The 12350-nt window shown below is 42.0% G+C and overlaps 1 protein-coding gene across 1 annotated transcript in view; it reads right to left on the reverse strand.

Moving 5' to 3' along the window:
* LOC101886033 (uncharacterized) overlaps positions 1-5728 on the reverse strand; it is a 9532-nt gene extending 3804 nt beyond the window's left edge. Inside the window, exons 1-2 of the mRNA XM_087298930.1 lie at positions 5691-5728; positions 994-1572 (exon numbers count right to left, since the gene is read on the reverse strand). Coding sequence (XP_087155056.1) covers positions 994-1563 — 570 coding nt within the window. The 5' untranslated portion in view covers positions 1564-1572; positions 5691-5728. The remainder of the gene's footprint in view (positions 1-993; positions 1573-5690) is intronic.
* Between the last annotated feature and the right edge of the window lie 6622 nt (positions 5729-12350).

Consider the following 12350-nt stretch of genomic DNA (forward strand, 5'->3'; position numbering starts at 1 on the left):
TGATCTGGTCTAGATGTACTGGTCTTGGTGTATTGGTCTAGGTGTACTGGTCTAGATGTTCTGCTCTAGGTGTACTGGTCTAGATGTACTAGTCTAGGTGGGTGTACTGGTCTAGATGTTCTGGTCTAGATGTTCTGGTCTAGGTGTACTGGTCTTGGTGTACTGGTCTAGCTGTACTACTCTAGCTGTACTACTCTAGGTGTACTGCTCTAGGTGTACTGCTGTAGGTGTACTGGTCTAGACGCACTGGTCTAGATATTCAGGTCTAGATGATCTGGTCTAGATGTACTGGTCTTGGTGTATTGGTCTAGGTGTACTGGTCTAGATGTTCTGCTCTAGGTGTACTGGTCTAGATGTACTAGTCTAGGTGGGTGTACTGGTCTAGATGTTCTGGTCTAGATGTTCTGGTCTAGGTGTACTGGTCTAGATATACTGATCTAGATGTTCTGGTCTAGGTGTACTAGTCTGTGTACTGGTCTAGCTGTATTACTCTAGGTGTACTGCTCTAGGTGTACTGCTGTAGGTGTACTGGTCTAGATGTACTGGTCTAGATGTACTGGTCTAGATGTTCTGGTCTAGGTGTACTGCTCAAGGTGTACTGCTCTAGGTATACTGCTGTAGATGTACTGGTCTAGGTGTACTGGTCTAGATGTACTGGTCTAGGTGTACTGATCTAGATGCACTGGTCTAGATGTTCAGATCTAGATGATCTGGTCTAGATGTAGTGGTCTTGGTGTATTGGTCTAGGTGTACTGGTCTAGATGTTCTGGTCTAGATGTTCAGATCTAGATGATCTGGTCTAGATGTAGTGGTCTTGGTGTATTGGTCTAGGTGTACTGGTCTAGATGTTCTGGTCTAGGTGTACTGGTCTAGATGTACTGGTCTAGGTCTACTGGTCTAGATGTTCTGGCCTAGGTGTATTGGTCCAGACGTTCTGATCTAGGTGTACTGGTCTAGATGTACTGGTCTAGCTGTACTGGTGTGGTGTCTTACCACTGGAGCGGTCACTGGAGCGGGGGGCCAGGGCTGTAGGGCTCCCCCTGTGGGCCCCTGTCCGGGCCAACCAGGTTGTCCAGGGTTGCCGTGCCAGGCTGGGGGCACTGGAGAGGGCAGGTACCCTGTAGGGGAGGGAACTGGAGGCCAGGATGGTTGAGCGGGTGGGTTCGGCTGGACTGCTGGCCCTGGTTGGACTGGTAAACTGGGTTGAACTGGTGGCACTGGTGAGGTTGGCTGCATTGGTGGGCTGGGCTGAACTGGTTGCATTGGTTGAACTGGTGGCACTGGCTGCATCGGTGGGTTGGGTTGAACTGGTTGGACCGGTTGCATTGGTTGGCTGGGTTGTATTGCAGGGTTTGGCCAAGCTGGTTGAGTGGGTTGAACTGGCCAGGTTGTGGGCTGGTTCACTGGCCAGGTTGTCGGGAGTGATGCGCTGGGCTGGGTTACTGGCCAGTTGGGCTGGTTGGGTGGGCAGGACCAGCAGGGTTGGCAGGGCTGTGTGGGCCACATGCTGCCAGTGTTCTGCTGAGGGCACAAACCCGGCTGACCAGAGGACGGACAACTCATGATGATCACCTGGAGAAGAAGATGAGGTAAAATAACATCTTCATTACTTAATGACTGTAGCAGAGGGCAGCGGTGATGCACTGATCTGTGTGTGTGTGTGTGTGTGTGTGTGTGTGTGTGTGTGTGTGTGCTCTCTTTAACCCGTGTGGATTATTCAGAGTGACGCTCCTTTGGTGCTGCTGCTGCTGCTGTTTCTGCTCCATTGACTTCCATCATAATCACATTACTGACTGTAGAGCCCTGACAGCAGATACTCCTGCATTACTGACTGATGCTGGTTTACCTGTCAGCAGCAGCAGCACCGAAGGAGAGTCACTGTCTGAACACAGTGTGTTGATGAGCTTATTTTATTTCATGCAAAGCATTTTCCCATTATTATGAGTCAAAATCAGATTAGTCAGCAGAAATCATCACATCTGATGAAACACAGAGAGAGACGAGGCCAAATGAGAGCGAAGAGCGGATGAAAACGACCCAGCAGCACACAAAGGGTTAATCCAGGGATTAGAGATCAGAGAAACACACTTCAGCAACACAATCATCTGGAGGAAAATAAAACCCTGCTGTGTGTGCGTGTGCGTGTGTGTGTGTGTGTGTGTGTGTGTGTGTGTGTGTGTGTGAGAGCGTGTATAGAGATGCGCAGTAGTGTGGTCGCAGTGAGTTTAACCCATTTGGGCTCAGCTTGTGTAGTTTGCCGCAGTTTAACCCAGACTGAACTCTTTACATGATGAGGAGCTCAACACTGCTGGATGTCTACACTAATAATGATTTGACAGAGCTATTACAGCTGATGTGTGTGTTACGTCAACATATTCCTACAAGTTAATCTGCTTTCAACTACATTGTTTTACATTATGCAAAGATTTTATTTACTTTATTTTTGTTTTTGTTTGGAAGAAAGAGCAAAAAAACACAAAAAATAAATAATAAAAATAGAATAACAGATCAAACTGTAATGAACAGTGGACTGGCCACACATTTCCTTACAGGTCACTATCACTAACCCACACAGCTGAATTCAGAATTATTCACCCCCCTGTTTACTTTATTCCTCAATTTCTGTTTAACACAGAGCAGATTTCTCCAACACATCTCTCTGATCATAATAGTGTTAATAACTCATCTCTAATAACTGATTTATTTCCTCTTCTCCATGATGACAGTAAATAATATTAGACTAGATATTCTTCAAGACACTAGTGTTCAGCTTAAATTGACATGTAAAGGCTTCACTAGGGTAATTAGGGTATTTATAGATTTGCCATATATACTTGCAAAATAAAAGCAAGTTTTACAAACAAAATATAAAGTATTGAGCACAAAATAAACAAATGCAAATCTAAAGTAAATAAAGAAATAAAAATAATTATTCTAACAAAAACAAAGAACTGAAAGTGGAAAATTAAGTTTTGAGAAATAAAAATGAAATTTGCAAACAAACAAAAAAGATCTGCAAATAAAAATCAAGCAGAGCAAAAAAAAAAAAAAAACTAAAGTATTTGCAATTAAAAATAAAGCTTTCTATATTTGCAAAACATGTTTTTTAGCATTTCCTTTACAAAACCCGTCAACTGCAATTCCCGGACCTACTCTGCTGTAAGACCAGCTCAGTGATACTGCGTGTCCTTCTGATGACGTCGGTTACATGGAGGCAGGTCCAGGCTGGCTGTAAACGCCCAAGTTCTCTTGACTCCGCCCTCTTGTCAAAGCAGGGCCACAAAGTAAATCTCGCAGAACAGTGAAGTGCAAAGTGAAAGCAGCATCGCAAACTCACAGCTGACTAAAGGGCAAATTAAAGTGAGCACTGCAGTTGACTGGGCAGGCTTTGAAAAGGCGATGCTGTAAACATGTTTATATATATATATATATATATATATATATATATATATATATATATATATATATATATATATATATATATATATAAAAAAATAAATATATATATATATATATATATATATATATATATATATATATATATATATATATATATATTTTTTTTTTTTTTTTTTTAAATTGCACTTTTTGCTTTTTGTTTGCTAAATTCCTTTTTATTTAAAAAAAAAATTAATTTCAAATTGCGATTTTTATTTTATTTTATTGTTTATTTTTTTATTTAATTTAATTTTTTTTTAGAGATTTCTCATTTATTTATTGCTCAATACTTTATATTTTGTTTGCAAAACTTTACATTGCAAGTATATATGACCCTAGATTGACTCCATATAAAGTTAGGGTAATTAGGCAAGTCATTATATAACAGTGGTTTGTTATATAACAATTAAAAACTGCTTTTATTCTAGCCGAAATAAATCAAATAAGACTTTCTCCAGAAGAACAATATTATCAGACACACTGTGAACAAAACAGCGACTTCGGCTGTGTAAAGATGTGTTTACACTGTGTAAAGGTGCAATCCATTTCTCCCAGTATCACATGTATTTGTCCACTTGTAGGTTTAAATAAACACTCATCCTCTCCATATTTCGGGCATCAGATATGATATCCAACCATTCAGATATTTTATACGGGGGTTCCAGCTATAGCCATGTTTGAGTTCCAGCTCTCTCACTGCTGAAGTGCTTTACTCCCTTTATTTTTATGCCAAGTACAGATATTATTGTTTATACAGAGATATTATTAATATTAACCCGCATCAACAAACCCTGAAAACACTGCCCAGTGTATTGACACTAATAATGATAAAGAGAGTAAAGCAGTATTTGTAATAAGCACTTGTGTTTTACCATGAAGTGATCTGCAATATTCCCCTGCTGCATTGGTGTAAAAGAGAAGCGTGATCCATCAGCAACAGCACAGAAAGATCAACTCCATACTGGAGTCAGTTTGACTAAGAGACGAAACGACTAGAGAAGTGAGAGGCAGCATCCTTCACTGCAGTCTGCTGTGGTCATCTGTGCTGTATTGTGTGTGTGTGTGTGTGTGTGTGTGTGTGTATAGTTTAGTATATTTAATGCAGATGCAGTCGCCTACAACATCATCCTGATCAGTGTGCATGAAGAATCCTCCCTGAACAGAGTTACTGCAGTCATCCTCACACACCACACTCATCTCACGACAGACAGACAGACAGACAGATAGATAGATAGATAGATGTGCAGTTGAAGTCAGAATTATTAGACACTCATTAATTATTTTTTTCTTTTATTCCCTCGTGATGTTTCTCAGATTGGGGAAATGTTCACAGTATTTCCTCTAATATTTGTTCTTCTGGAGAAAGTCTTATTTGTTTTATTTCAGCTAGAATAAAAGCAGTTCTTATTTTTTCAGTCAATATTATTAGCCTCTTTAAGCTTTAGATATTTTATTGATAGTCTCCAGAACAAACCACTGTTATACAATGACTTGCCTAATTACCTTAACTTTACCCTGATTACCCTAGTAAAGTCACTGTAAGCTGTATAGAAGTGTCATGAAGAATATCTAGTCTAACATTATTTACTGTCATCATGACAAGGAGAAAATACATCAGTTATAGATGAGTTATGAACACTATTATGATTAGAAATGTGCTGGAGAAATCTGCTCTCTGTTAAACAGAAAATGGGGAATAAATAACCAGGGGGGGGGGGATAATATCAGGAGGCTAATAATACGGGCTTCAACTGAATATACACTCTCAGAAATAAAGGTGCGTGAGCTGAGCTGTCACTGGGGTGGTGCTATTTTAAAAGCTGCACATTTGTACCTAAAAGGTCCATATTAATACCTCAAGGGTACATATTAAAACCTAAAAAGTACAAAAGTGTTCCTCTTAAAATGTTTAGGTACTAATATAAGCGTTAGAGGTGCTAATATAGACTCTTTAAGTACAAACGTGAATCTTTTGAAAAGGTACCACTCTAGCGACAGCTCACGTACCTTTATTTCTGACAGTCTATTTAATACAGTATAATAAATACACACACACACACACACACACACACCCACACACACACACACATCACAGGAATATATACAGTACATCACAGAAAAACTGAATATCACAGTGTTCGCTTTTACCAATATCATGTGTGTTTGAGTGTGAGTGTGAGTGTGAGTGTGTGTGTGTGTGTGTGTGTGTGTGTGTGTGTGTGTGTGTGTGTGTGTGTGAGAGCATTTCTGACCTGTAGATGAGCTGCAGACGGGTTGAGGAACAGACACTCACACACACTCCAGAGCTGCTCTTTATATGCGGCCGCTCCTCATTCCCGTGCATGAGAAAGAGCTGCTCTGTGCACACACACACACACAACACACACACTGAGCAGCTGACCATCATTAACACTCATCATGTCCACACACTGAAGACACTGAGAGAGGTCTGTATAGATCATTATTCTCTCATCAAGCACTGCAGAATCATCATGTACACCTCCAGGAGTGTGTGTGTGTGTGTGAGTGTGTGTGTGTGAGAGTGAGTGTGTGTGTGTGTGTGTGTGTGTGTGTGTGTTTTGTCTTCAGTGTTTCTTTACTGTGTGTTTGTGCACTGTGATGTTCTGCAGAAGAGTGTGTGTGAGCTTCACTCTGGTCTCGCTCTCATCATCTACACAGTGTATAAGCGACTACACTGTAGTGGGCAGGCATCGGTGGCAGAGTCTGACTGTATGATAATCTTGGATAATAATATGACAGTGTTCTGATTACTCCTAAATAAGTTCTTCTTAAATGTCTGAGTCAGTCGTCTGTATTCCCTGAGTGAACAGGAGATATTTGATTAGAGGAGACCTGTAGAATAAACTCGGGCTGCTCTTAAACCGCCGTCAACCTGGAAACCAGTTATCATCCATATATCTGAACTGAGATGTGTTCACGATATAGAAGCTGAACCAAAACCAGCAAAACCAGCCCGTTCATAAACAGGGTGAGAATACACACTCATCTAGTGATGGAGACGTGGACACACTCCACTGAGCACAGACACACTCCAGCAGACGCTCGCATACATGATGACCAATCACAAATACACCAGCAACGATCAGAGGAGCAGCTCGGTGCCTCACAGCAAGAAGGTCTCTGGTTTGAGTCCTGTCTGGCTCAGTTGGTGTTTCTGTGTGGAGTTTGCATGTTCTCCCCGTGTTGGTGTGGGTTTCCCCCGGGTGCTCCGGTTTCCCCCACAGTCCAAACACATGCGCTATAGGGGAACTGATCAACTACACTGACACTAGTGTATGAGTGAATGGGTGGGTCTTTTTCCAGTACTGGGTTGCAGCTGGAAGAGCATCCGCTGGGTAAAACATATGCTGGAAGAGTTGTCGGTTCATTCCGCTGTGGTGACCCTGATGAATAATGGACTAAGCTGAAGGGAATGACTGGCTGATGGTCAGATGTTGTGTGTGTGTGTGTGTGTGTGTGTTGAGTAAAGCTGCCGTCCGGCTCCAGACTCCAGCAGAGGGTCAGTCAGTGACTCTCACACTGCTCTCCTTCTCCTCATTATTAGATTTACACACACACACACACACACACACACACACACACTGTCAATATTACAGCTGTTTCCACAGTAACACACACACTCACTGTGAGGTCAGGTTTCTGAATGTGTGTGTGTGTATTTAACTTTGTGACTTTGTGTTTGTTCGTTCAGTGTGTGTGTGTGTGTGTGTGTGTGTGTGTCTGTGTGTGTGTGTGTGGAGTCAGCATCATGTGCTCAGTGTTCAGCATCAGCCTGTTCATACAAATACAATGTGTGCATATAAACTCTAATCACATTATGAGTGTGTGAGTGCAGACACACACACACACACACACACACATGGCTGATGACATCACACTACTGCCATTATCACACAGATACACACTGGTATAATTGGGAAGTGTGTGTGTGCGTGCGTGTGTGTGTGCGCGTGTGTGTGTGTGTGTGTGTGTGTGTGTGTCTGCTGCCCCTCGGTGGATGAATGAGAGAAGCAGAAGGTCTCTGACATTATACCTGAAGCAGTCACTCAGTATAGATGAATTAGTGGTGTGTAAACACTCGGTATGCGCCCGCAAAGAGGTTGCAGAAAAAGCCAGGAGTGCTAGCATTAACAGCGAGGGGATGACATCTGATGCGGTGCAGAGTTTGCTGTTGTATTACAGATGAGTTATATTGATGACATTATTATATCTACTATTGACACAATGCTTTCAGTGTAATATAGCAGCTCGTCACTCAGTGATAAGCTCAGTTACTCTGCTAGATTAATGTTACAGTGAGCGGCGTTCATCTGACAGCTCTATTAGCGACAGCACTCTCACAATGAACGCTGGAGACGAGGAAATGGCCGAGCATCCAGCCCCAAACACACAGCTCTCTCACTGACACTCCACGTGTTTTTGAAGCTCTACAAGTCTTCAGGTGTCCACATTGTTGTTCTGTGTGGTGATGTGCTGGACATAATGCTCCATGATGAGCACATTCAACACCAGAGACGAGGGAAGCAGACGGAGCTGTACAAGGCCTGGCTCATCATCAACCAGCAGAACCACTGCGTCCTGACAGCCAACTGCTCCTGTACAGCAGCGTGTGTGAACACATGTCTACAGTTCACTCTGAGCATTCTGCAGTTTAATTCACCATGTTGAACTGCTGCAATCATAAGTGAAGTTTAGTTTTAAACTAATTTGGAGAGGAGCATGTGCTCATGATTGACCCAGCTGGTCCACATTAACTAATTATGATCCTCCAATCAAAGGATCCCAAACCACTATATTTATCCTCATTTCCTTTCTACAACTATCTTCGTCTGGAAGAAACCCCCCTCCTCCCCTTCTTCCTCCTTTATCCAGAATGGGCGGCACGGTGGCCCAGTGACTAGCACTGTTGCCTCACAGCAAGAATACCAATGGTGTTGGGTCCTCGCTGAGCCATCTGGTATTTCTGTGTGGAGTTTGCATGTTCTCCCCGTGTCTGCGTGGGTTTCCCCCGGGTTCCCCGGTTTCCTCCCACCATCCAAATGTGCTCTATATTATAGATAAAACAAGCCTAAACCTTTTTTATAATGTCTTACTCTCAGGAAGTTCGCCTTGGCCTCAGCAGCGGGGGAGTTTGAGATAGACCTGAGCTCAATCTCCACTCGCCCTGCAAAAGGGGGGGAGCCCTGGGCTCGAGGATCCCTTGAGCTCAGGGCTCTCTCCCGGGACAGCATGCCAAACAAGCTATGTATAAATCATGAGCTAAGTGTGAACTCTTGAAATGAGTGATGTGTCTGATTCAGAGCGTCAGCTTCCCTGATATAACAGGAGAACTGCAGAGTCCTGTGTTATTACCGCTATTCAGCTCCCTATTAGCCAGAGACGTCTGCGGTTGGCATTAAAGCAGTGTGGTGTACGCTAAAAGTCAAGTTTTCTATTCTCAGACTTTTGATTTTGGCATCCTACCGCACAACCCCACATGTTCACTATTGCAGCCGCTCTCTTTCTGCAACCGAGTGACGTCATGTGAGACGCAGGCTGGTCATTCCCCTATACAAAGATTGAATGATGTTCATGTCACTGACAGGCAGTGCTGTAAAGTAACTAATTACAAACACTCAAATGACTAATTGAGTAGTTTTTCCTCAGGAATTGTACTTTACTCAGTAGTTTTATAAATGTGTGCTTTTACTTACTGTTGAGCACATGTTTACTGCAGTATCTGTATATACTCCACTACTGTCCTTCAGCCTGCATCACTACTGTATTATCTCCTGTCTATGGGGATTAGAGAAATCAGGGCTGTGATTCCTGTCCAATCAGATCACACACAGAAGGTAAATCTCATCATAACTACCTCAACACATGGGCGACTTCATTGCAGCAAACTGAAGCATTAAAAGTGGAAAGATCCTCACATGCACTGACCCAGACACTGTTCAGCTGCAGGTTAGTGACAACCTCAACATGACGTCAGATTGACGCTGTACACTAATGTCGCGGGGACGTTCCATTGTGTTTGGAAGAGAAAATCTGGTTGACTTCAGAGCCCAACATCAGTTCAACGCCAGTGTCTAACCTAAAATCAACCAAATATCAACGTCTAATGATGTCACAGCTTAATGTTGTGTGGATGTTATCACTACGACGTATCAGATGTTGGATTTTGGTTGCCACACCTGATGAATCAATGTAAATGTTTGACGTCAGTATGACTCTGGTTTAAGATGTTGGCCCAACGGTGAATTTTAGTCACTTTCTAACAACCTAAAATCAACCAAATATCAACGTCATTTGACGTCATTATTGAACATCAGAATAACACTGTCTTTAGACGCTGGCTAGACTGGCTAGAATTGAATTGTGGTCACCTGACATCACAACCTAAATCTGACCTAATGTTAACGTCTTATGACATTGTGTGCCTGCTGGACAGTAACTAAATGCACTACAGAATATTACGTTTACACACACACATGCACTAATGACATGTAAACACATCATCTTTACACTACATTGAAGCCTATTGACTCAATCTATAAACAAGCAGTTAAGATTATGGACTTAAAGCCTATGCGATGGCATCATTGTGATGTTTTATGTAAACATAACCTGTTTAATTTTGATAGTTTTATTCATTTTAGTTATCTTAAATTGGTTTTTAAATGTTTAAATAATCATGTTCCAATCCTGTTCACTAAGCTAATCAATCGGCATCAAACCTCCCACAGAGTTACACGGGCAACTGCTAACGGTGACTGTCTAGTGCCGAAGTGTAAGACCTCGTTTGGTCAGTCTGTCTTCTCTGTAAAGGGAGCCAAACTGTGGAATGAGTTACCGGTTAGCTTAAAATCAGAAAGTAATCTAAATATTTTAGTAATGCTCTTAAAAAGTGGTTAAAAACAAAACAGCAGGGTTTGCACTAATAGTCCACTGTTAGTTGGTTGGATCATGTCGCCTTTGCTTTTGCCTGCAGTAATTTTATGTAAAGAATTGTAATGTTGTGTATGTGTTATTATATTTCTATTTTGTCAATATTAAGCCTCCTGTGGACAGGTGTTGAAAATTAGCAAGTTTGCTAAAACACATAAACAAATGCATTTGCTTGTCCAGTGTAATTGTGATGTCCATGTCAAATAAATAAATAAATAAATAAAAACACAGCGTAATACTCACTACTCATGAGGACTTTTAAAAGGGCTACTGTTTACTCATACTCTGAGTAATATCAGACACTTTTACTCTACTGGACTATGTTTACAGGCGAGTAATGCTGCTTTTACTGGAGTCTGATTTACTGTACTCTTCACACCACTGCTGACAGATGAAGACCGCTGATGCTCTGACCTTTACTACATTACACCAGCACACATCATATGAAAAACACATACAAATATAAATATATATGTTGAAGAGAGCCATGTCATTTACTTCAGTGCTGTGAAAATAAGTAATTCATTATAACATCATTCCCTGTATTTGGAAGGCAAACTGTGATGATTACCATGATGGCTTCTCTTATCCCCATACATGAACCCGATCATTAGACACATCTGTCATCTAATAAACCCGCTTCCTCAGTGAGAGCTGGAGGACTGTAATCCCCAGAGGTGTGTGTGTGTGTGTGTGTGTGATCCTCCTCACGGCGGTGTAAACCACTGAGACACCCGTGCAGTGAAGCTGGAGACATGCAGAAGTCAGAATAAAGCATAACAGTGACGTCATCCATGCAGTCGGCACCGAGCGCGCGCACGTCACTTATGATCGCCGTCGCTCCGCTGGCTCCTGTAGAGAGAGAGAGAGGGGGGGGGGGGTGCGTGTGTGTGTGTGTATGTGCGTGCGCGAGATCGACAAATCATTTCATCAATATCACCGAGTCTGTCATGATTCGCCTCCGGTCCTGCGACTGTACAAACCCCACTATGCTGAAGGCCGCTCTCATGAATGTTAATTAGAACGCGAGGACGTTGCGTGATCAGCTTCCAATGGCTGAGACCCTGTTCATGAATATTAATGAAATGACGCGGCTTTGCCTCCAATGGCGAAGGCTTATTTGCTGAATATGAATTCCGCTGTGCAGACTCTGCTTAGTAACCCACCAATGGCGAAGATCTGGCGGGAGATCATCAATGTCAACTGGAGAATATTCTCGTCATGTTTAGATTTTGACAAGCGCTGAGAATATTAATGGATGGTTTATTAGATCAAACACTTATAAATACACGTGTATATCCTGATATATAAAGCTTTAGATTTATAGATTTTAAAAATAATAAATGTGTTCTGGGATTTCACGAGATAAAGAGTGTTTAATTAAAGAGCCGGTTCTCCATTTCTCCACATAATGTCCTTCAAATGTTCCTTTATATCCACATAACCAAGAGAACACTGCATATAACATTTTAATGAGCGCTTAAAGGCACAGTTCAGCCCAAAAATGAACATCTTCTCGCTATTTACACCTCATCAGGTGTTTCTAAACATTTATGAGTGCCTGTTGAACACTAAAGGAGATGTTTTGACGAAGGTTGGAAACCTGTAACCATTGACTTCCACAGTAGGACAAACAAATATGGAAGTCAATGAATACAGGTTTACAGCATTCTTCAAAGCATCTTCTTATGTGTGTTCTTTTATAAGAAGAGAAAGTAAAGGTAAACTGATTGATGATGTCAGAGTGTTAGTTTGTGTGTGAACTGATCCTTTAATATGAACTCAAGCAACAGAAGCTTCTCTTATGACTATTAATCAGACGTGACGTCCTCTCCGTCCAATGAACGCCCTGTGTATTGAATATTAAGCAGTCGTTAGTAAAGTCCGTCCAATCGCGGAGGCTCATCTCATGAATATTAATGCTCCGCCTTCGCCATAGTAACCGCAGTAGCTCGGCTGTC

The sequence above is a fragment of the Danio rerio genome, chromosome 20, assembly GCF_052040795.2.
Source record: "Danio rerio strain M-AB ecotype USA chromosome 20, GRCz13ab, whole genome shotgun sequence".
Classification (NCBI taxonomy): Eukaryota; Metazoa; Chordata; class Actinopteri; order Cypriniformes; family Danionidae; genus Danio; species Danio rerio.